Source organism: Pseudopodoces humilis, chromosome 4 (genome assembly GCF_049639895.1).
Source record: "Pseudopodoces humilis isolate 2021_Gansu_Grassland_sample_001 chromosome 4, ASM4963989v1, whole genome shotgun sequence".
Lineage (NCBI taxonomy): Eukaryota > Metazoa > Chordata > Aves > Passeriformes > Paridae > Pseudopodoces > Pseudopodoces humilis.
Window position 1 is genome coordinate 64,102,138 of NC_142203.1, and position 26,011 is coordinate 64,128,148.

General features: G+C 40.2%; 1 protein-coding gene across 4 annotated transcripts; it reads left to right on the forward strand.

Moving 5' to 3' along the window:
• Positions 1-279: 279 nt before the first annotated feature.
• Positions 280-25,323, forward strand: C6 (complement C6). 4 transcript variants are annotated; one of them, XM_014256999.2, is made up of 19 exons: positions 280-374; positions 601-690; positions 2,040-2,197; positions 3,024-3,180; positions 5,446-5,590; positions 6,208-6,349; positions 7,187-7,325; positions 9,297-9,497; positions 13,069-13,309; positions 13,990-14,112; positions 14,678-14,844; positions 15,726-15,951; positions 17,131-17,302; positions 18,252-18,363; positions 18,843-18,975; positions 19,963-20,154; positions 20,679-20,769; positions 22,234-22,475; positions 24,401-25,323. In XM_014256999.2, the coding sequence occupies exons 3-19, from the start codon at positions 2,040-2,042 to the stop codon at positions 24,580-24,582; spliced, it is 2,823 nt and encodes a 940-aa protein (XP_014112474.2). In that variant the 5' UTR covers positions 280-374; positions 601-690; the 3' UTR covers positions 24,583-25,323. The 4 variants fall into 4 exon arrangements, with proteins under 4 accessions (XP_014112474.2, XP_005528015.2, XP_087910584.1 ...); XM_005527958.3 differs by having other exon boundaries at positions 285-374; positions 637-690; XM_088054457.1 differs by lacking the exon at positions 280-374 and having other exon boundaries at positions 409-690.
• Positions 25,324-26,011: the final 688 nt, after the last annotated feature.

Below are 26,011 nucleotides of genomic sequence, written 5' to 3' on the forward strand. Positions count from 1 at the left end.
AGCCTTCTTACTAAATTCTCACTCTCTTGCTGTCAGACTGAAGGCAGAGAGGTTGTGCAGCTCTCTCAGGCAGCACAAGGAGACCTGTGGTGCATTGAGCCACTCTAGCCTAATGCAAATGTACTTTGAATCCTTTTGGCTCATCTTGGGCAGCTGCATTTGTACAAAGAGGTGGTTCTCCACACTTCTGTAGAACACATCTCCCTGGGGGAGCAGGTGTGGGGGCCATTTAGTTCTGAGCACTCCTGCCACCAGATCAATTTGCCTTCATTAAAGGATAACCAAATCAAACAAAGCCTCTGGCCTTTCATTTGAAAGACTGCAGCAAACCACACCAGGGTCACATGAGTCTGCAACATACACTGAGTTTTCAGGTAAAAATCTTACAGTACGTTAAGAAGAAGGATTTTTTTTTCTGGTTGGCTTCAAAGCACACAGGTTACAAGACCTATGGAGAAGTGTTCTGTGGGGTTTGTTTTGTTCTATCTCTTTAAAATGTTGAATTACTCTCGCATGTGCCAATATTTATATGGCTTCTGATGCACTGATAGGTTGCTTTTTGCTCACTGATGAGAATAAAGTCTGTTTTTCTATGTACAGTGCAGTGACGGAATGAAGCAAGTAATTGTTTTGTAGGGCTTCATCTCTTTTCCAAGCCAGCATTGTTGATGCAAGAAGCCAGGCAGTCAGGTAAGGAAAAAGAAAATATCTGTTCTCTTCTTCATCCACTGGCAAGACTACTACTTCCTCTGTCTTACTATATGTTGTATTTGATTGTGCTTAAATCTCTCTGAAAGACTTGTTCATTGATGAGCTTTCCATGTAAAAAGTGCTCAAGTTCTCACTGCACAGCAATGTGAAGACCTACTGCCTTTTTTTGCTAAGGGAGGAAGCAATGGTTGGATTTGATGCAGTTTCATTTTTTTCAGCAAAATATAAAAATCATAATAGCATATGTGGCTAAAAACCTAAAAGAAAAAAACAGTTGCACAATTCATTTCAAACTTTTTGAAACTAAGTATTTTGGAGTATTGTTTTGAAATAAATACTTTGGTTTTTAAATGTCCTTTTGATTTGGGGGAGGTTTTGATGTAAACCAAATTTATAATGCCCTACTGTAACAGCCTATCAGATTTAGTATTGATTCAATCTCATGCTGAGGTTTGCATTTTTTAGTTAATACATATTGTTTCTGGAAAATGTGGGTGGGTTTTTTGTTTGTTTTTTGTTTGTTTGTTTGTTTTGGTTTTGTTTGTTTGTTTGTTTGTTTTTAATCTACTAAGTATTATTACTTCCTAAAGATTGCCTATAACCTTTTGTCTCAAAAAATAAAGTTTGATTGACCACTGGAGTGAGAAATAGGCTAGATGTTCTGTTTCTACTGCTAATAGAAAATTCAGGTGAGCTTTGAATAGTGATGGTTTGCAGTTTCAACAGGCTAGTCAAAACTTTGAGAGGGGAGAATTCACTGCAATAAAATGCTTATGCAAAGGGGGTTTATAGGCATGTGAAAATTAATTGGTTACAGGCTAATAGATGGAGTTGCCTAGTCATAAGGTCTTGTTTGTTGTTTTATATACTGTATAGGAAAAACTCTCATATTTTTATTCTTATTTCTAGAAAATATTTTTGAGGATACTTCTAAGCAACGAAGAACAATAACAGATCTTTATTTGTCACGTACAAAAAAATTTACAAGCAACTTCTGAAACAGAAATAATGCATAATTTTGTTAGTTCTCCTGATAAATAAGTGGCCAAAAACCCCATTGCGACTTCTGGTCCTTGAAGTATTGACTGAATTAGTGCTATGTCTATCATGCATGATTGCCCCTTTCTAGGTGCCCAGCTTAGCACCTTAGTATTTTGAAGTAGATTTATAGACTCTGCAAGCAGTGAATGTGCATTTCAGAGCTGAATACGCTAAACTGGGCCTAACTGAAGTGACATCTCTGTAAGAGCCCTGGCATAACCAAGTGGTTATAATAATATATAATAACTCAGTTTCTTGAGCTTAAGCTGCTTGTCTCTGTGATGTAGATGGATGCCTTTGCCATGGGTGTGACTGTGCCAATGCACCTGGTCTTGCTGAGTCTGATGACTGGGAGCAGCCAGGGGTGCTACTGTGAACATTACCCATGGGGGTCGTGGTCTGCCTGCTCACAGACCTGCAATTTCGGCACACAGACCAGGCACAGGTAGGGGGCTGAGCCATCTCACTACTTCTTTTCCGTGAAAAATAGCACTTACTGAGAGGGGCACCTATGTCTGAAGCTCCACCTTCCACAATATATTGAGAAAAATTGTCATGCTCGAGTGTTTATCAGATAAATAGATCATCTTTTAATTGCAATGCTTTAAAATGACAGAATTTTGTATACATAACATTACTGCCCGTGAGGCAGGGAGGGAAGGGGAAGGCTGGAATTAAATGACCCCTGAGATCTCTTCCAACTCAGCCCACTCTAATCCTATGAGCCAGTGCCTCCAAACAAACCAATATCTACCAATAGATGTAATGAGAGGAGGACAGCCCAGTCCTACAGTGGCCTTGCTGGCAGCGTGCTTTGGGTGTTCAGCTGCTGTGGACACACAAGGCTGCTGTTCAGTGCCCTGCTTTGGGAGCCCTGCACTGGGCACAATGCCACAGGAGGGGTGAGCTCCAAATTTCCTCCCTGCACCATTAGTTTTATGACAGCAAATGATGTCAAATGAAGATTCAGCAGTATCTAATTTGATTCAGCTCTGTGGAATAATCTAAACTTGTGAGAAGTACCCTCTTTCCCTCCTGACTCTGTCTGTAGCTATCCTCTGGGACATCTGAAGTGACATGAACCAAAAAAAAATTGCTCTTTAAACTTAAGGCATATTTGGATTTTTCTTGTAATCAACATTCTGCAACTGCATATTATCTCTCAGGATTTCTTATTTGAGTTCAAATCATTTTGTCAGCCTTCACCCACGAGTAGAGGACACCTACAATCTGTCTATTGTTTCCTAGCATATTTTTTTACATTTTTTTAGGCAAATAAGAATGGATGAATATTATAGCCAAAACTTCTGTGACCAGCTGTGCACAAAGCAAGAATCTCGTACATGTAACCAGCAAACATGTCCTATCAACTGTCAGCTTGGAGGCTTTGGCCCTTGGTCAGAATGTGACCCATGTGTTAAAAAACAAGTAGGTAGAAAATGTATTATATGGGTTAAATGCAAGAAATTATGCTAAAGAGATCTCCTTGTTTCAACTTTACATCAATTGATCTGGAAAATGACAGTTTAAGTTAACAAGGGAAATTGGTTATGAATTATACAGTAGGAGCTGAAGAGAACAAGTTAAAATAAGCAGATCAGACAAGAAAAGGGTGATTTAGTACAGTAAATCCATTTATGAGACTGCTTGTGATGCTTATGATAAACTTGCTTCAAAATTTCCACTGCCATAATTAATGGTGAATTTTTCACATAATGAATCAACTAAACCATAAAGTGTTTATGTCTGCTTAAGCAGCAGAGAGTCACAGAATCTTAGCTTAGCCATAACATTCTGCATGTTCTAAAGACAAGAAAAATAGAAACAAATCATCTCTCAAAAAGAGTCAACAAATCCTAGGTGTCGCTGGCTAGAAATTCTCAGTCTGTGTCTTATACTGATAGTCAGGATCAGTTTGAGATTGCTGTTAAGAAATACAGAGCAACATTCCCTGAACCTTCACAGCATGCACAACCCCCCCCACTGCCACAGGCAGATGTGCAATGTCTGTGGCACAAACACCCAGGATGGTGGTTTTTCCTCTTGGGCTTTTCTCAGTTGACAATGGTACACTTAGAGGTGAGACAGTAGAGAGGGAAGAAATGAAAAATCAGGTTAAAGTGAATTTTACCTAAACATACCAAGCCCTGTCAAATGTAAGGCTGTAGAGGATTGAGGGAGGTGACAGTGGATTGTGTGGGGTAGTTGTAGGCTGGTGGGTATGAGCTTTGAAGCTGACCATGAGAGCAGCTCTGAGGTTCTGTGCAGACACAGCCTATGTTCCACTGCATGTGGGACATCTTGGTTTCAGAAATCCATGCCTGAAAAGCAACTCTGAAAATCTGTCAAACCTCTTAAGTATATCTTTACATACATAACTCTCTGATGCCCAAATAGTGTGAGAAAGACATACTTAAAGGTGTTCTATATGTGAGAGGTGAACTAGCCTGTGGGGTTGCAACTAGGATGAGCAGTGTGGGAGCAGAGCAAGGAGAATCAGTGAGAGAATGGGAGACAGAAAATTTCGAGGTGAAAGGGAGTGTTCCTCTAAACTGGACTGATTTCAATACCCTCTTATGTGTCTGAATTTCTTACCTTACATCCATATACAAATGTATTAATTTTTAGTAATTTTGTAAGTATTGATGCAACATATATGTTTCTTCAAATGGAAAGGTGATTTTGTGGACTGTGGTCCATTTTCTTCTAGAAAATATCAAGATCATTGCTTGTGACCTCTAAAAATATGAACAACCAACAGAACAGAGGACCTGGCTTACAGTGTAAGAGTGAAGACTAGTATAAGCAAGTTCCCATTGATGGGAAGGAGTAAAGAACTGGAAGCTCTGACAGATAGTACAGTGGGAGTTATGAAACTGAAATGGAGTGTAAGGAATGGTTCTCATGAGCTTGAAAATTTTCTGGTGTTCTTCACACTCTCCCTCCAGAGTCACTTGGTAATTGTTTTTTACTAGAAACTTCCTACACTCTTTGTCTCCAGGGTCTATCTACAGGGAGGAAAGTCTGCAATGAACCATACTTTTGCAGTAGGAAAAATTCTTAGAGGAGAAACTACTCAGGCACATGCAGACAGGTCTCACCAGCAGTCCTGTGGAGTGGAAAACATATCTGAAGTACTTAATCTAACACCCTTCAACTTTATTATTCTGTGTGGAGGGTGCTGTCTCAGGGAAAGAAAACTCAATGAGCTCCCAGAAACTTTCAGGAAAAGCATTTTTGTCTTCTCAAGTCATCCAGTTCTCCTCAAACAAGAGATCCCACATATGGGAGTCAAGCCAGCTGGGTTGTCACTGTCAGGATATTTCTAATTCAACAGAGATTGTAAAGAACAGAAAAAAATCTCTGTAAGCCTGTTCTCACATAATTTCCTACTGTGTATACTGAAGATACAGAGATGGAATTTGTAATCTGTTTGGTGATGTAGACCAGGTAGTGTGCAGTTTAATCATTTATATTCCATCAGGGCTAATGAGGCTCTTGGATACCTGCCTGCCTCACCCAGGGTGATGGCATAGTAGAATGGAAGGACAAGAATGACTGATTATTTCCTTCAGGGCTCTAGTTCTGATAAAGCTTCAGCAGCACTGAGGTGTGTGTCTCTGCCTAGGGTGGAACTTAGCTACAAACACAGCTCATAAAAGCAACCCTGGGTTTATTTCTTCTGCCTTTCAGTTCCGTACCCGGACACTCCTGCAACCATCCCAATTTGGGGGCCAGGCATGTACCGAGCCACTGGTGGATTCCCGCCCTTGTTTCCCAGCTAAACTCTGCAACATAGTGGAAGTTGACTGCAAGAATAAATTTCAGTGTGAAAGTGGTAATGATTATCCTCACTGTGTAACTGCAGTATTACCAGTTAGTCAAAAGACTAAATAATGAGACAAAAGATGTCCATACATTTCATGTATAAATTCCAGGGGAAAGGGACCAGGGAGAAAAGTTTATGTGAGAATTTTATATGTATTAGTAACAGCTTATCTTTTCAGTTTCTTCTATAAGTAATTAAAATGCCGTTCTTAGCCTGGGATATTACTATGATCGTGATAGCTGGACAGTACTCCAATTATATTTCTTTGCACACATTTTTCACATACAACCATAACTGAAGAGTTTGTCTGAGCATAAATTCTCACTATTTTTATTAGGCTTTTGTCTATTTCTTGTTTGCTTCAATTTAAATATACCTGATCAGGCTAAATAATTTTATCCACATATCCTTTTGCCAAACTTAAAATTAAGCCTTTGCAGCTTTGAAATGAGGCAAAACTCACAGAATTGAAACGATCATTTCTTAATTGGGATAATCCTGGCCTTACACTAACTCAGTGTTAACATCTATAGCAAGCTCACACTTTTGCAAAGGAAAAAGACAAGACTGCCCTTTTCTGCATTTAGACATGATGAACTTTTACTGCTGCTGTTTCTCTGGTGCAGGTCGCTGTATTTCAAAAACATTGGAATGTAATGGAGAAAATGACTGCGGGGACAACTCTGATGAAAGAAACTGTGGAAGGAAAAAGACGGTGTGTAACCGAAAGTATGAGAGCATCCCAGGTGTGCAATTAATAGGCAGTGGGTAAGCCAACTCTGCTAATTTTTTCGTAAGATTTAGTTGTTACCTCACTAATTTACATGAACAAAATAATTTCCAGTTACCATGTGAGAGCATTCATTAAAGCACATAATCTCTCAAATTAAAACTGGCAAGAAATTATAAAAAAACAATAAAACAATCAGGCTAGGACTTGCCTGCTGCATCCTCCAGTCCAGCACTGCTGGTAGATGAAGAGGTGTTGAGGGACACTGTCCCTGACACCTGGTTCTGTGGCACAGCAACCAGAGCATGTATGGGCAATTTACAGCTCATGGAATTACTTGCCTGTACATCATACCAAGTGCTTCAAAAATTTTGAGGATGTTCCTCTACAGATGTTGTTTGTCTGTGTGACATTTCACAGGATAACAACTACTTCCATGCTATTAATTAAAACAATATAAAGCCTAAACAGGGGATGCCTGTCCCAAGCAGACTGGTATTTTTTAATTGAATTTTGATCTCAGTGTTGTCCAGTAACATCATTTATGGTAGAAATAGAGAACCAGTAGCTCATTTACCTAGAACCAATTTTAGGTTCTCCACTTAAGACTGACTGCCTTATGCAGACTTTGGGGTCATCGGTAAGGTTAGGCACTTCTGGAAAGCAGGAAACTGTATTGATGCTACTGCATTTTTCCAGTGAATTCAGTGTGAATGAGAAGTGGTTGTAATTCCTTTCAAACCAATAACATGACCCAGATGCTCATGCTCTCAATCAAATCTTCAATACTTCAATGCAGCTGTATACCCTGAAATGTTTCAAGTTCATACATCTTTCTAGAGTTGTTTAATCTCTGGAAATAAATTTTTTGTTAGATTTCACATTCTGGCAGGAGAGAGCCGAGGGGAAGTTCTTGGCAACTCATTCAATGGAGGACAATGCATAACAGTGAAGCGCAATGAGACAAGGAAATTGTATCGTGTTCCTGCAAATCTGGAGGCTGTCAGCTTTCAGGTACTCGCAAGCAGCAGCTCCTAGCTATAAAACCCTTGGTGTAATCAAAATCCAAGTGCTCAAGTGTTAAGTAGTATTGTATGTTTTAGAACATACAGATTTCTCAACCTGATGAGGCTTGAAGATGCTTCAGTTGATATGTGAAAAGGGGATAAATTTTCTTGCTCCACTCATGTCTTTCAGATCTGTGTTAACTTAATGCACCATATACCAGAGTCAATATGATTGATTTGAGCTTCTCCTGCTTCCTTGTGACTGTAGCCTTATTTTGTTCTGACTTGGAACCAAGGGCCTTCTCCTAGCCAGACATCATCTAGGCAGAGGTTTGTCCAACTCCAAAGCTTATTCCAGCATCACTTCTGTATACTCGAATTGCCAATGGCTGCAGCTACTGAGTCCAGCTTCCTTCCTGTCACCTGCAGCCTTGGGACCCAGCTCCTCCCTGAGCCATTTCAACCCCTCAGTCCTGCCTGCTCCCTGCTCAGTCCCTCCACAATGCAACAAAGAAAGGAGGCAGGCACTGAGCCAAGGAAGCAGGAAGACAAAATATACACAGCCTAGAGAGGAGGCTTACAGGACAGGCTGGGGAATGACCAAAACGAACTTGGATTGTATCATAAAAAAAATCTAGGAACCACTAATATCTTTTTCATTGACACTAGCATTCAGAAAATGCTTTGAATACCATGACTGGAGCACAACATCTGGCTGTGTACATATGAGCAGGCCCTGTTTGAGCCCAGTAGATGCTGCACTGGGAAGAAAATACTACAGTATGTGAAGAAAGCTCAACTAATAGATGAAAACAATTTTTGCAAGAGGTGTTGTGAAATTTTAGAATTACTTTAACAGAGGAAACTGAAAAAAGGACATCTTGCTGCATTCCACAGAACCTGCAATTGAATTGGCTATGACATTTCGGATTTGTCAACAATGGTGAAAATTACTGAGTGCAGAAATATTTAAGAGGAAAACCAATGTTTGGTTTGCCCAGGTCTCTTTATAGCCAGTAAGATTCAGTAAATTACTAATGCCCACTTGCAGAACTGTTAAGGGTTTGTAAAACTCACCTTTGAGAGTGCATCTTTATCTTTTAACATTTAGAGCAGCTTCTCATGTAGAAGGGCCACTGGATTGGGCCTTCCTGGAACTCCAGTGTGTTTTCCTGTAAAAGGATATGACTTCTTGTAAAATGGAAGTGGAGGACGAGAATGCACCGCCTCATATCCCAAAATCCTTAGCAGCCCTATTAAGCAAACAAGCCTAGAGGAGGGGAAAAAAACCTCATTTTTCAAAAACACAGGTCTTGTCCCAAATTTTGGGAAATAAATGATTTCTGATCTGATGGTGAGGTTGTCTTGATTTTTTGCTCAACACCACCACTGGAGGTTTACCAACCAGATCAGTAGGTTTGTTCATAATTCCTCTTCACCTGCCTCTAATCCATCATGCAGTATAGGTGCTAACAGTCCAAGTATACTCTGAGACTCTCCTGTGCAAACCTGTTCTTTCTTCTAGCTGGAAATTGGGAAAAAAAGGTCAGGAGGGACCAAACCCTGTCTTGTACAATATAGAAGCCATGGGGTTGGGAAGTCATCATGATGTGGACACAACATGTATGTCTGGAATTCTTTTAAAATTATGTTGAAACTTGTTGAAAAATATTCCTAAGGTTTAGGGCACAGGGGTGAGAAGCTTTAGAAGAAAGTGTTACAGCTTTTTTGTGGTTGTTGTTGTATAAACAGCTATTTGTAAGACTGCTGCTTAACTTGCATTCATTTTGCCTCTTAGCCTTTCTCAGTCTCATCTTTTGTGTTATGAACAGTTTTATAGCTTACTTTCGTATCTCAAATAATCAGGCATATTTTTTTCCATTAAAAAATAAGCAAGAAATCAAGAATTCTTTGCTTAACAGTTTTCTGTTTCATATTATCATTTATGCAAATGCATTTCACTTTACTGAATTGCCAGGTAGCAGATGAAGAGGATGATGTAACATCAGATTTCTACAAAGATTTAACTCCCCTGAGTGATAGTGCTTCTGACAGTAGTTCATCCACTCGTAGTGGTAAAAGTTCTTCTGGTATCCCATTTTTATTCTCAAGAAAGACACGGGTCCAGGTTACTTCACTTTCCTCCTTCAAGAAAGCTATTAAAGCCTCATATGAAAAGGTAATTGAATGTTGCCTTCAGTTTCTTTCTTTCTATTGATTTCTGTCTGCTCATTTCAGAACAGAGCTGCCAAAGGCTACTTTCCCTATCGAGACATTGGCCCACTAGATTAGGTATTTAAAAAATTCTCTTCTGATACTACAATATATTCCTGGTTGTAGCATACCTTTTGTAATGCATCATGGGTTTTGTTTAGTACAGAAAACATAGGCTTATTCCACTTTTAAAAAGCATAGATTTGACATTATCATATTGCGTAAGCCACTCCTTCCTCTCTCCTAATTATAAATTAAGAGGGCATAATACCTAACAGTAGCAAACAACTCAAAAAATAAAGGAAGAGCACTCAAGAATGTTGTACATATGCATGTACTGGGTATTAATCTACATGATTATTTTTTTTATTTTATTTGGTAACTTACTTGTATATTGGGGTCTCATGTCTGCCAAGATATGTTTGGTCATAAAAATAATCTCAGAAATAACACACCCACAGAAAAGTTTCTCAGAGGAGATAACATTTTTCCCATAAGATTCTGTGCTTTTAAAGCAAACAAATACTGGTAGGGTAAAATATCATGCATCTTTATTGCTTAATGGCAGTAAATGGTCAGCTATTGTTTGCACTTCTGCATGGGAAAGGCCGTAGGACTGAACGAAGCTAAGGCTTGTTGAAACTCAGGAGTTCTAATGCAATTACAGTGAAACTTTTGCAAAAATATTAGTCTTAACTTTAAGATTTCCTATAATGGAAGTTTGCTGCAGGCCTTTCTTGCTTGTCTTAATAGTTAAGCAGCTTGATTGCTTGAACAGTGCATTGCTCCTAGTTTGAATGCAACTATCCTGAAGTTCCACCTGCTTGAAATCAGTTCACCTTCATGCCTATGTAGATATCTGTACACAGATCAGGCTGCTCTCCTGTACAATTAGCAAGTTTATTTTGGAGGAACAGTAGCTTCTTATTGGCTTAAACACAGACCAGAGCTAGTTATGAAAATGTTAGTTTAGGTAAAACTTGCAACAGAAAAGTTCTTTTGCATCTACATTGGTTTTCAGCATTGTTGTCATGGAAGGTGGTGAGGTACAGGAACAGGCTGCCCAGACAAGCAAGTGAATGCCCCATCCCTGGCAGTGTTCAAGCAAAGAAGTTGCTTCTGCCCAAGCAGAGGGGTTGAACCTAGATAGTCTTTAAGGTCCCTTCCAACCCAAACCATTCCATGATTCTGTGAAACCACAGAAACCCACTAATAACTTAGTCCAGTGTTGGGTAAAGATGATACAGTTTAAAATCCTTTCTTAATTAATATAGAGAAGGACTATTACCTTGGGTCTTCCTCATGTTATCTACTGTATCAGACAGTAAGCCTCTATTTTCATCTCTCTCTCCATAAACTGTATAGTGAGTAAACACAATTACTATAATATACATAGGTAGATGTGTACTTGTGTACATATGAAAGACCTACAGATAAATTTGCAAGACTTCCTTATATAGTGAAAAAAGAAGACTATATTGATCACTTAAAAGGAGGGAGGAACTTTCCTGTGCTTTGGGATGTGTCATTGAAACCTATATGTTAAAATAGGTATAAATAAGATATTAATATTTATATTAAAATACATGTGATATGCATATATATATATTGCATATATGCATATAAATGAACATATTGTATATAAATATTTGCATAAAAATTTTACATGACTATCCCAGGTTCTCAAGAGGACCTTAGCCACTTGAAGTACCATGCATTTCTTCGTATTTGCATGGAAGAAATATGAAGACTTGCTGTTTTTTAAATTTAATTCTATTTACCAGAAATTTTTTAGCTAAGCAGACTGGTCTGTAGTATGTGTTCATGAGTTCTGATCCTTTAATCATAGATTCATAAAATAGTGGAATGGTTTGTGTTGAAAGCAACATTTAAAGGCAACCTAGTCTGATCTGCAGTCAGCTAGGACATCTTCAAATAGATCCTGTTGCTCAGAGCCCTGTCCAGCCCAGCCTTAAATGATTCCAGAGAGGGGGCATCCACCATCTCTCTAGGCAATCGGCTCTAGTGTTTCATCCTCATCATAAAAATTTTCTTCCTTATATGTAGCCTGAATCTGCCCTCTTAAAACCATTACCCCTTCCCCTACTGCTACAGGCCCTACTAAAAGGTCTGTCCCCAGCTTTCTTATGAATCTTCTTGAAGTATTACAATGCCACAATGAGGTCTCCCTGGAGACTTCCAGACTGAATAGCTTTTCCAGTGTGTGCTCATATCAGAGTTGCTGCAGCCCTTTAATCATTATTCTGGCCTTCCTCTGGACTGGCTCCAGCAGCTCCATGTCCTTCATGTGCAGGGACCCCAGCTCTGGATGCAGTGCTGCAGGTGGGTCTCAGCAGAGCAGAGCAGAGGGGCAGAATCCCCTCCCTGCCCTGCTGCCCACGGGGCTCTGGATGCAGCCCAGGACACGTTTGGCTCTCTGGGCTGTGAGTGCCATGGCCAGGGCATGTCCAGCCTCTCACCTACCAGCACCTCCAAGTCCTTCTCTCAGGGCTGCTCTTAGTGAGTTCTTCCCCCTCTGGGATTTCCCAGATTGCAAGCACATATGGAAACCAACTAAAGTTTTAGAATCAATATTTGCCAAAGTGGCCCAGAATTTTGTGTCATGATTGAAACATTAGCTGGGGCCGTTGTAATTTGAGAAAGTGGAGTGGAGCAGAGCAGCAAAATCCAGCAGAAGAACCTGTGTATAAAACACATAGTGTTTTATAATGAATCTTTCCTATCTGCCAGTTGGTTATTTGCTCCCATTTCCTGTCCCTCCTTTTTCTCTTGATCTCTTTGCTTTGGCTTGTGCCATTAGTTCCCCTTGTCACTCTACAAGTCCCTTCTTTCAGTATTTTCTATTTGTTTGCTTTCTACTTAGTACAACATTAACATAAACAGACTCCAGCACTGCAAAAATATGTGAATAAGCTCTTTCAAAAAGATATATTTTTTTCTATGTGTAAAAGACGTCCTTTCCACCTCAGGATATCCTGTGAGTCTATGTTTCCAGTGTTTGAACATTCTCTTTTTCTTATCTCTCACATTAACAGCCTGACACTTGAACTCAAGGAGGTCTTTATCCCTAGGTTTAGTTTCAGTTTTAACAGACTGCTAAATGGTGGAACTTCATAAAAGAGTTAGTGTTAAAAATACCCACTCACCAAATTACCTGCAAACAAGCCACAGTTAAAAGGTGAAGCCTTCCTCAGAATTTTTTGGTCATCTTACCAATTGCTGGTGTATTTTTTCATGACAGGAATCCTTTTGGATTGGTATGGGCTTGGTGAGCCCTGTTTTTTACTGGAACACAAATACTGGAATATTTGCTATATATACCCACAATGCAAGAGAGCCCTCAAGAACCTCACAGAGCTCTTGGAAAATCCAGAGCTGATTTGTTCATGGGTAAAACATCATGATAGCAGGATTATTTTGTTCTTGCAGTATATCTCAGGATATAATCTTGGCTCCTCTAGGTTCTGCACATACTGCCCTCTGAAGTCCTAACACTCCCCTTTTCTTATTTCTAGAATTCCAACTTTATTAGAGTCCATAAAGTAATTTCTGTTGCAAACTTCACAATGAAACAGTCAGATCTGCAGCTATCAGACATCTTTCTAAAAGCACTTAACCACCTGCCCCTGGAGTACAACTATGCTTTATACAGCAGAATATTTGATGACTTTGGCACTCATTACTACACCTCTGGGAAGATGGGTGGTTCCTATGATATTCTTTACCAGTACAGCTCTGAGGAACTGCAGAACTCAGGTATGTAATCTTTAACAAGAAAATATAATTATTTGTTTAACAGCTTTTCTTATCCCTGTTTCTAAGTCTTAGACCACAGAGTAAGTTCTCCAACAGCCAAAAAATCTTTCACAGACTCACTAATTACTCACACTGCTTACATACAGAGCAAGAAGAAAATTTTGCTCTACACTGTATTTGAAAAGTTCAGGAGATTCCTTATTTGGTAAATGTCACTGTGTTCAGGGAAACCACTTAAGACCTTCAGACCAAGACCAGGTGCCACAAGAAAAAGATGTTCCAGCATCCTGTTGCATGTTGCCTCCCCAGCTGGTACATGGGACTGAGGTCTGAGAGGTATAATAGGTACTTTTTCACATGCAGTTAATAAAGTTGATGGTTTGGAAATTACTTAAAAATTTTCCCATGAATGCTAGACTGTCAAAACAAAAAGACAATACCATAAATATGGAAATCTATGATCTTTAATGCCACTTCTGTAACTTGCATGGATATGGGAGGGTATCTGAAGCATGCCTTCGTGCAAAGCTACAAGAGGAAGCACATGCCTGCTGTAGTGAAGTCTCCAGGGGCAGGGGAGGAGCACGGGAAGCTGCTCCCTCAGTGTGGGAGCCTGGGGCATGGTGCCTGCCACGTATCCTGGTTATGATGATGAAGATGCTGCTCTGTGGTATTTCTAGGCCTGTCAGTTGAGGAATCAACAGAGTGTGTCCGAACAGAAACAACCAGGCGTGTGTTCTTCAGGAAGAAAAAGAAAGTCAGTACCAGATGCACCACAAACAGGATGACTGTGACACATGAAGGTGACCATGATGAGAACAGGGACCATGTCCTGTTATCTACCCTGAGAGATACCATTTCCCTCAGGTGCCCCAAATGACCTTGCACATTTTCCATGAGAATGGCAGGAGTCATGTTCTGTGTCACTAAGGATAGGAATTTCATCACTTCCACAATATTCTTGTCCTCAGTAGTTGATTAATATCTGTTATTTAGATATTTACAGCCAGGACTAAACCTGCCATGCTGTGCATTCTAGAGATACCTTTCTGCCATACTGTGTGTTTTAGAAGAGGCTCCTGCGTGCTCTGCATTTTCCATAACTGTCTTACACTCTGAATATCCCCAGGACTCAGGTCTCAAACACTTTCATTTGGAATATTATCACAAGCTGCTGTCATAGCAGGCAGGGATTGTTCTTCTGAGCTTTGACTTGAATGATCCTTCATTTTTCCAAGGATAGTTCCAAGAAATTAATCTTAGTATATTCTTTAATATCCTCTTATACATTTTCTTATAATTCTGTTGTCACACCCACTGTCTTTGGAAGCCTTTGTCTGAAAATACTGTGATGAAATCGTCTTTCAGGTTCTATTTTGGAGTCAGCTGAACGATCAGTTTCCCTGGTAAAAGGTGGCAGGTCAGAGTATGCAGCAGCTCTGGCCTGGGAGAAAAAAGGGGCTTTTCCAGGACATAGAGTCTTCACAGACTGGCTGGAATCAACAAAAGACAATCCTGCAGTGATTGACTTTGAGGTAAGAGAAGAACAAGAGAAACACTGACATAGCAAAGACTAACTGGTTAGCAGCTCTTCATAGAGCTGTGCAAATATATTTTCTTGTAAACAGGGATGATGTTGTATGCAATATGAATTTACGTAAGTATGGGCACAACATAGGCATACAGAACTTTTATCAGAACAACTTCTTGTGCATGTTGGTTTATAAGGCACACCAGTTTTGCATTGTCCATAGACAGTGGGATTAAGGGTGAGGAATGTGAATTAATTGCTCTGGAGCTCAGGGTTAGTTACTGTGCAGGAAGAACAGTGCATGGGATCATTCCCTTGTCAGGCCTGTGTTGCAAAGTATGTCACTTAGCTAAAGTGAAATAGAACAGCAATGCCCTGTATCTCTGTCCTGCTCCTTTAATGCAGTGTGCTGGTGCTGCTGTGAGTGGACCGAGCTGTCTCCCTCCTCAGCTGGTACAGCAGCTGCTCAGCAGCACTTGAGGCAAATAGCAAAACCAGCATGGATGCAGCATCCACTGAGGTCTCTACTGCTGCATCTCCTGAACTCCTGAAGGCAACATAGGGATGTCTGACAAGACAGGGACTGGATGTAATGTGATGTAATGTAATAGTGATGTGATGTGTGGTAGAGAGTGTTCTGAATTTTAGGACAGAGTATCCCACTTGGTTGATTCTCCCGTCTCACAGAGTCCTAAATTGGGGAGATAAAAGCATTGTGAACAGGATAACATATATGTATAGCACTGCTGTGCTCCTTTAAAACATCCATAATTCCTGTGTGATACAGCTTCATATGTAGGCTCTAGTTCCCTTAAAGTGCCCTGGCTACCCCCGTGAGGGCCCTGCTGTGTTTTGGTTCCTGCTGACTGTGCAGCTCTCTGCCAGGTGTCACCCATCGTGGACCTGGTCAGGAACGTGCCATGCGCTGTGACCAAGCGCCGCCATCTGAGGAGAGCCCTGAGGGAACACGTGGGCAGGTTTGACCCCTGCCAGTGTGCCCCGTGCCCCAACAATGGCAGGCCTGTGCTCTCTGGGACACAGTGCCTCTGCCTGTGCCCGGCTGGCACCTACGGCGCCAACTGCGAGACGCGGGCTCCGGGTTACACAGCAGGTATTCGGGGTGATGGTGGCGGTGGGCAAATGTGGTCCTTCTAGTATCTCTTTGTCTGGGGTTAATCTGCCATAACCTGCCCTTGCTAAATCCACAGCACTTCCTACCACATGGTGATGTCCAAAAAGCATGAGAAAAAATGTAGGGATTACAAATAAAAAAATCAAATTGAATAGCCATAACTCAAAAGACAGTGTGAGACATGGCAAAATATTCTTTAGCTACATAATTAAAGTAATATGAAATGAGCTATTCAGCAATAAGGGGGAAGCTGAGATCAAAGATAATTGATGCAAAAAGTTAAGAAAACCATTGCTTAGTTTTCCCTATAGCCTATTATGCTTAAGACTAAATGGCTAACGAACATAAAAATCGATGATTATGGTTTAGAAGGAAAACTCAGTTGTCATAAGGAGAGACAACATAATGACCATTCTGGCAAATTTAAAGAGCAACTTAATGCAAAAACATTTTTAAATTAAATTGGCACTAGTGCCATACCTAGGGGAAACAAAAGAGACTTTATATATGTTTATATTACACAAACAAAAGGGAAATAAGGTAAAGTCATTTAGGCAGATACAGGTCTCATTATCTGACCCTGATAGAGAAATATTTTGAAATTAATAAACAACTGAAGACAGAGATAGACACAGAAAGTCTATTGCATGCAGAAAAGAAAACGTGTGTTAGGAAAAAAACTTATGCATGCTTCATGGTGGTGTACCTGATGCCAAGAGTTAAGAGAAGACAGTAATAGTAATGTTTTAATTTAACTGGCATGGGATGTACATTTGGGGTTTAGACATGGTGTTAGAACTCAGATTTATTAGAAAACTCATTAAATAACTACCTAAGAAACTTGTCAGTACCATGAAAACACACGCATCTGTGTGTACAATGAAAGTATAAAATATGCTGCTTCTGAGTTTTAATGTTACTTTCAATCAAAACTAGAAAGGTAAATGTATTTTAGTTTTATGAAGCAGCTGGAACTTGGCTGGACATCTTCTGGAAAACTTTATGTTCTAGATGCAATGTTAACATTGACAATTTTACATCTTCTGAAAATTACTATTATGAGTTTACCATTATCTCTCTCATATGTGGCCATAAAAGAAATATTTTGTGTGGTACTGGTCTGCCAATGAAAGATGGTGTCTCTTTTATTCCTTGCAGTTGCTGTTGATGGCCGATGGGGTTGCTGGTCTGAATGGAGCCCATGTGATGCTTCCTTCAAAAAAAGAAGGACTCGGGAATGCAATAACCCCTCCCCAATGAATGGTGGGAAGCCGTGTGAAGGGCAGTGGGAAGAAGAGGAGGACTGTTATGTCTCTGTGTTCACAGACAGGTAAGAAGTTTGTAAGATCTCCATAGTAATGGGATAGTTAAGGAGCCCTCCAGAGCGACTCTGTGACTACCAAGGAGAAATAGCAGACAACTTTCCCCTCTGAATTTCTTTGGTAGAGAAAAGGGAAACTCTGAAAATCTCTGCAATTTGCTTCACATTTTGATTTATTAATTTTCTATTCCTTGAAAATTGCTGAAGAACTGCATACTAAAGATAGATCTTGCATTCTGCTTTGCATATCTACTTTTCCAAAGCCAAGGAGAAGTCTTTTCCTTCTCTTCATTGGAGTTTTTTTTACTATCCCCTCCTTCATAGAGGTTTAGATCTGAGAGAGTTCGGATGAAGCTACCAAGTTTTCTCATATTTTCACTTCAAGTGTACGTGATGTACCTTTTTAGCATGGTTTCAACTTCAAAAAACTGGCTCAGCATTTTTCATCTTCAAGCCCAAGGCTTCAGTTTTTCCACTGGGACCAAGAGCTGAAACAGGATTTTCACTATCCCTGCTGTAATGACTGCAGAGGGCATTCTGGAGTGAATAGGAGAGGATTACAAGCAGTGGACTCCACAGTTCTTTGTTACTGAGTTAGGCACCATGGGCTGTACAGCTCCATGCCCACAACCAGCCACCTTTAACCACTCTGGGGTGGCAACAGAATTACATGGATTATTTAGAGATTTCCTGTTTTGTTATTCTTTGATGACTCTTTTTCTTGCTACATAAAAATATTTAATTAATTATGTTGATAGATGCATTTAGCACTTTTTTACTGCTCTCATGCTCTCCCCCCTATCAACCTGCAGTTTTGTGCACCATCTTTTATTTAACAGAATAAAATTATAGGGGCAGGATGACAAGACACACTTGCAGCTCTCCTGACATTCTGCCATTATTGCTTGGTAACCTGAATGCTTAAGATACAGCCTTACAGTAAATTTTCACTTTTCAGAGGTGCTCCTTGTATAAATGATGATGAAACCAAGAGAGAAGAGAATGTCTTGATTAGTGAACCTGACTCTGGATGTTCTAGGCCAGACCCACCAGAGCACGGCTTTATCAGGGTGAGCATGAAAAATGATACAGAGGCAAAGTGTAGTAGTTGCAGAGATTGGAAATTTGATAACTTCTCTGCTGTATGTGCCTGATATCTAATGTACCTACTGTGCTAGTGAGAGTGCTGTGTTCAAGGAATGCTGCAGGACTCTAGCCCACCACATTCCATCAGCAACTGAAGAAAAATCAAGGTAAAATTCATTTCAAGTGGTCCTTGAATCCTTGTTTTGTAACCATGACATCAGTTACCGCAACTGGACAAAGTTATCATTATATTGGTGAGTGGATGACTCATATTTCAGAGTAGGAATTGCATGCATTCATTACATCTTATCAGGATTTTGCTATTGTTTCCTTTGACAATGCCTAGCCTCGTTACCATAGATCCTTGCAGAGCTTTTTGGTGTGTGTTTTTTTTTTTTTTAATTTTTGGGTTTTGGTTTTTTTTGTTTGTTTGTTTGTTTGTTGGTTTTTTTTTTTTTGTTAGAATGAAAAGAACCAGTATGCTGTGGGGGAGGAAGTTGAAGTTGCTTGCATGAGTGGTCATAGCCTCATTGGCTATCAATACCTTCGGTGTCTGCCAGATCAAACCTGGACACAACAACATGTTGAGTGCCAACGTAAGAAAGAGAAAATGAACATAATGCACAGCAATAAAATAGAAGGGGAAGAAAATCATATAAAAAAGATTTTAATAAAAGTTTTTTTAAAAAGAATCTCTAACGTATCTGGAAAGGTAGCATTTTAAGAAGGTATTTCATGTAGACATGGCAAAAACATCATGAGTCACTACATCACTCCTCTTTCAATTCAGAAGTGTTGCTATTATGTGCTTTGTAAGGAAATGGTAATATCCAGTGTATTAGAAAATCCTCAGATGGATGCTGCAAGATTCTCCTCTTTCATAGTTTTACATACTTTTAACAAAAGTACTCAGCTTTTGTTTTCAGACTTACATAGATACCTTTAGGTTGATACAGTTACGAAGAAGAAATTATTCTTACAGAAATTTGTCTACTATCTTTTATATTAAATGGATGATATGTTTCTAACAACAACCTCCCAGGCTGCCTTGAAAATCTCTACCATAAATCAATGCCTTGAAGGATTTATAGCTCAGTTAAGAATTAAGGATCAGAATTGGTCTGTGTTTGCTAACAGGAGAGATTCAGTACTTTTCTAAAACTTGGTGTGATTGTATTGACTTAGTCTTAATTTTTTAAAAAAAGAAGTATCTGAATATACTTAGGAGCTTTCTATTGTCATTGACTTTCTTCCATTTACAAAAGAAAAATTAAAATGTGCTGTTAAATGCCGTTCTTACTATTTTTAAACAGCAAAATTAAATTACTTATATTGGCATACATAAGAAACATATTGATATTATTTAGTTATTACTTGAGAAATATTTTAAAGACTATGATGATGCACTGAAAATTTCTATACTTAATTATGTTACATTTTTATTAGTTTTGAATGTCAGACAAATGTTCAGTGTTACTGAGGATCTTTATATAGTTCTTCAGATAAAGAATTATGACTTTCTGTAAATATCCACAAAGCATTAAACCAACAAGAATTATGCTTTTTTTTATTGTTTGTTACAGCCTCAGTATGCCTCAGGCCACTAATATCTGACAGTATCACAATTTCCCCATTTAAGCAACAGTACAACATTGGTGAAACAGTGAAGCTGAGTTGCCAACCTGGGTTTGTAGTCACTGGTCACACAAAGTATACCTGTGGGAAAGACCTGTCCTGGATGCCTCCTATTTTGAGTTCTATTATATGTGAAACAGGTTAGTATGCCTGCAGATACTGTTTCCATATTACTGGTATCAACAGTACTGCTTATTTCAGCTAGCTAGAACTAGAAGGCTGATGACTGGATTTAAGACGTATAGCAGCTGTTCATTAATTTCAGTTTTACTTTGTGTCTCCCACAGAACTTCAGCTCTAAACTTCTGCATTATGTTCAGAATTTTTGGATGCAATGTACTGTAAACTTTAATAATGAAATTAAGACACTGCAACTGTTTGCTTAAATCCGAAACCAAACCAATGCCCAACTGCATTAATAGGGCTTTATGAAAGCAAAGTAGGAAAGTGCATTCTATAGAATTCTGTAGTTTCTCTTGTTAAACAATGTTTTCCAATGATTTTTCCAAAGACTGATGAAGATACTTGTAGCATGCCAAACAGAGTTTTTGAAAATAGAAACTTAGAACAAATAGAAATAAATCCATTTTAGCTTTTATGGTAGAAGCATAAGATATTTCTGTCCACTTCTTAGTAGTTATAGTAGGTCTCACTGTTGTTTCAGATGTGCAAACTAAAATTAGAGGTATTTGCAATCCAGGACAAAAGCAGGTTGGATCTCAGTGTGTTTGCATGTCTCCAGAAGAAGATTGTGGGTAAGTACTGTAATTAGAAATCAAAGTTTCTCTAATGATAGACCAAGAGGCCATTGCGACACTGAACAGGAAGAGCAGGAAAAGACAACTGCAAATCAAGACTACTCTCTGTTCAGATATTAGCTAGTTTTTCCTGTGTATTCAAATTACAGCCCTGTTTGTAGCCTATGAATCAAATGAACAATCACAGGATCACAGAATGGGTCAGGTTGGAGGGGTCCCCAATGGTGTCCTGGCCCACACTGCCTACTGAAGCAGGGCCATCCCAGAGCACATGGCACAGGATTGTGTCCAGGTGGTTCTTAGGTATTTCCAGTGAGGGAGACTCCATGACCTCTCTGTGCAAACTGTTCCTACTCACAGTAACCCACTTCCTCATATTCAGGTAGAATTTCCTACCTGAAATTGCATCAGTTTCTGCCCCTTGCCTCTTGTCCTATTGCTCGGCACCACCGAGCAGAGCCTGGTCCCTCCTGTGGCCCCTCCCTGCAGACACTGACAGACACTGCTGAGGTCCCCTCTCAGCTGTCTCCTCTCCAGGCTGAACAGGCACAGCTTCCACAGCCTTTTCTCAAAACAGAGATACTCCAGTCCCCTGATCATCTTTGTAACCTTCCACTGGACCCGCTCCAGGAGTTCCACGTCTCTGCTGTGCTGAGGAGCCCAGAACTGGACACAGCACCCCATGTGTGCCTCACTAGGGCTGACTAGATATACAGGGTCACCTCCCATAATTGACTGGCAATGCTCTCCTGAATGCATCCAATGACTTTACTGTAAAGAGACACGATAGAAGATCCTTTTAATCTACACTGCTCTTTGGTACTGGAGACCCCAACTCTTCCTTTTCTTCTCTTTATTTCTCCAATGTCAACACCGTGCACAAGGAGCATGCAGGAACTATGATCTCTAAGATTCCTTCCAATCCAAACCATTCTATGATTTTATGATGCTCTTTTTGGAAAATTACTAAGCTCCACAAAATGGTGCTGCTTGGAAATGCATGCACCTTCTAGGAATGAATTCACTCAGTAACCAAGAACTATACAGAAAAAAGGAAACTACAAACAGCATGACTGCTTTTGCCTGCCCTTGGTTCCAAGACAACTGTGCATCAGAGATAGACTTGCACACACAGCTGCAGGGATGCATTAACTCAGAAAAGCCATCCAGGCCCTGTGGAAATTTCACATCCTTGTGGAGATAACAGCCTCTCTTGTTTCCTGTACAGACACATGTCCTTCACCTCCCTTCACCTCCCAACACTTGAACAGGACCAAAGCTTCTCCATCTCACAGGAGTTATCAGGTCCAGGTCCTGCAGTAGTTAGGGCAGCCTTTAGATGGACCTCCAGCCTGGCCATGGCTTTGCTGTGTTTCATCCAATGCTGCTAGACTATTTAATAGCATGGACTTGTTCTACAGCTTGCTAAAATAATTTTTCTTTTCATCTTCCTTTGGGCAGCCACTACTCAGAAGACATCTGTGTGCTACATGCTGTTTCTGAACAGAATGTGACCAAGCCCAGCTGTCAGTACTCAGCCGAAATGTGCCTTGGAGTGAAGTCATTCCATTTCTTGCATGCCGGCCCTTGCCATGGTAATTCCAACCTAGACTGGGCTATTGAGAGGGCAAAGCTCTCTGAAAATAGCTTGAAGAAAGTGCCTTGTGGTTATGACACCTGCTATGACTGGGAGGATTGTCAAGGTATGACTTCTGAATGGTAAGGTTTAGCCATCCCTTTGGATCTAAAAGTGAAATGTGCTGACTTTTGCTGCTCCGGGAACAGGATTTACAGCATTGTAGTCCCTCCGGGGACGGAGTGTGAAAGTGTAGTCAGTTCTGCGTCCCTGCTACTTAGGGTTACACTTAAATATGTGCCTTTTCCCTTTACTTACAACTAGTGTAGTGCTGTTAGTTCCCATTAGAAAGGCACAAGAGGAGCTTTGAGATTAAGAGAACTTTATCAGGAGAATTACCATTTGAATCTTTAATCAGAAAAATGTAGTTGGTAATATTTTCACCCATGCCTTGTAAGGCTACTAGATTCTAGTTTTCAATTCAGGAATTAATTTGGCTCACACCCTCTATAGCATATAATTAAATTGTGAAATTAAATCATGATACTACTTCAAAAGCGAGACTGGGGCCATCAGGCTTAATATGATTTTAATGGTAAAATTTGCAAATACACATATGTGAAAACTGTATTTATCAAGAGTTTTAATGAACTAGCTAAGCTGGTAAAATCCCTAAGAGGATTATTTCTTAGACAATATTGTGCAACTTGGCTATTTACTGTGTAACCAGGTGATAAGAGCAGTAGGTTTTTCTGTAAATAGACGTCTGAGGTTCTGACTGGCTCCTCGCACATCAAGTGCTTGCCAGGTAAAGGCTGAGTGACAGACACACTCACTCCATCCCTTGCTGCCAGAGACAAATCCGATTGTTATCACATCTGGTCTACTTAATGATAAATAAAGCAACAGCAGTGTGCAGCAATCCTAAGCCCCTGTTTTGAAGATGCAAGATTTCTGTGGCAGAGAATTTGAAGTAAAGATGGTTGTAAAATTACTGCATGACCTCTTGTTCCTTGTGGGCTGAAGCAGAGGGCATGACCAGGTGTGTCCATCAATGGACGTGCTCTGGTGGAACCTCTAGGCACCTTGTGCTCCTGGGAAAAAGGTGAATTTTTTTAAAAAATTACTTATTCCAGAGCCTCTAAGAAGCCTAGCTCTGCCTCCACTGTGCAAATGTCTTCAAGCTGGATCTTGTGCCAGTATGTCAGTGTTTTTATCTCAAAAGCCTACAGAGGAGCCCTGTTCAGAAAAATAAGAGAGAGGGGAGAAAAATATATTAAATAAGATTAGTTGTCAGTGTGGTGCTCAAGAGATTAGAACTGGACTCTTCATCATCTCTGCAGAAGTCCACTTTTCATGAGTGTGCACAAACATTTAGGAAATTAATGTTTTGTTTTTCCTGAGAGCAGGTAGCTGGTATCAACACAGGGACAGAACATACTGCAGAGAAGATACTGCAGTACCATGAAAGAAGCTAAATGGAAGAAAGCACACATTTTTCATGTTTTAAAAAAAAATGAAGGCAGAAACTCTGCCTAGGGAATTTCTGGGAAAGAGTATAAAGAGTCAGAACCTGATTAGATCAGAAATAGGTAATGAAATAACCAGCAGGACTGAGCTTTACCATAAGCCAGCAGTAGGTAGCTTAGCATTCATGAAGAAAGCTTTAATGAAATAGGAGCTGACACAATATGGACCTTAAGACTCCATTTCATACCAAGATTGTGTTCAAGGATAATTGGTAAAAGAAAGTCAACTTAATATATCTTTGTTTAGAAAAAAAGTCAGGGAAAGCCAGTGGATAAAAATAGTTAAATAGTTAAAAATAGTCTTTTGCATGGGCCATTGCTGCAAAAACTGTTATTCAAAGTTGATTATGTCTCTATTCCTAATATCCAACCATCCAGTGAACGCATTACAGGCTTTTTGTAACTAATATATCACAAAAATCCAAGAGTACTTTTCCCTGTTGGACTTTGAAATGTTATCAAAGTATAAAATTTGGTTTCAGCTATCACACTTGTTACTATATTTCCACACATTCTTTCCCAGAGACACAGACCCAGTGCTTCTGCCTGATGCCTTACCAGTGTCCCAAAGAAGAGATCCGCCCTCACTGCATCCAAATGGAGACAACAGGGAGGCGGAGGACAGTCAGTCATTGCATGCTGGCAGCCATGAAATGTGCTGGCATCAAACTGCAGGTGCTGGAGCAGGGGAGCTGCCTGCCATAACCCATTTGCTCTCTGCAGACACCATGATCATTGCATCAAATGCAGACTGAGCCACCCACGGAATACTTGATCAGTTATGAAAGGATAAGTCGATCAAAACAAAAGGATGATAAAAAAAAGTAGAGCTTGCTTAACAGCTTTTTGGGAGAAGGGTGGCAGTGTTTTTTTTCTGTCTGAAAATTACCTGGGCTTGGGAGTATAGGGACAGCTTGTCATTGCTGCCACCACTGGCGATGTGCAGAGGAAGGGAGGGGAACAAAAGGAAAGAGAGAAAAAGAAAGATTGCCTTTGTTCTCCCCAAGATCTGATGGGACTATTCCTTTCCTCATCCACTTGCTGCTTTATCCTTGTGCTTGTGACTGCTGTGCACTCTTGTTTCACTGGATGAATACCTGCTGTATCATGCAGGCAGACAGAGCAGGCACTTCAACACCACTTCTGACGTCAAATGGGGAAGGGGTAGCAAGAGGCTACCTGCAGTCACAGTACAAATGGAAGGAGCAATACCAAACACTGAAATCCACAATTATGCAATGATTGAGTGAAGCTTTCAAAACAATGTGATCTCTAATTGGAGTAGCTGAAGGGAGGAGGTGTTTGCTTTCTGTATTTGTTTGCTGGGTTTGAGCTTTAGGCAGAAAGCCTGAAGCCTCAGGCTTGGAGAATTTTCATGGTACCCCTCAAGATGAATTAAGAATGTTTGTACTTTAAATATGAAATAAACATTTAATGAACAATGCACTGGGCAGAGTCCTACTGCAGTATGTGGTTCTACTTGGAGTGGTTCTGCTTGGAGTCTGCAGAAAAACATGACAATCAGATTCCTTGCATACACCCGCATCAAACACCATCACCAAACCTGACAGCAATTGCATAGGGCACCTCAGCCCAGCCATGGTCCATGCCCCCAGCATTCCTTGGTCACAAATCATTGCTCCTGAGCAGTTGCAACCAGAATTTTCCCTTCAGCACTCGGAATTTCACAAACTGGAGTATGAACCTGCATTTTAAGAAGGGGAAAATTGAAAGTCAATTCTTCTTTACCGACAGACATCAGAACAATGACAGTCAGGAAAAAAAAACCTCACAGAAACACAGAAAATAAAAATATAATTTGCTGAGTTGGAGAGGACCCACATGGATCATCAAAGTCCAACTCCTGGTTCTGCACAGGACACCCCAAGAATCACACCATGTGCCTGAGAGCATTGTCAAAATGTTTCTTGGACTCTGTCAGGCTTGGTGCTGTGACCACTTCCCTGGGGAACTGTTTCAGTGCCCATACACCCTCTGGGTGAAAAAACTTCTTCTAATATCCAACCTAAACCTCCCCTGACAGAACTCCAGGCCATTCCTTTGGCAGATCAGTGCCTGTCCCTCCTCTTTTCCTCATAAGGAAATTGTAACTGCAGTGAGGTCTCCCCTCAGT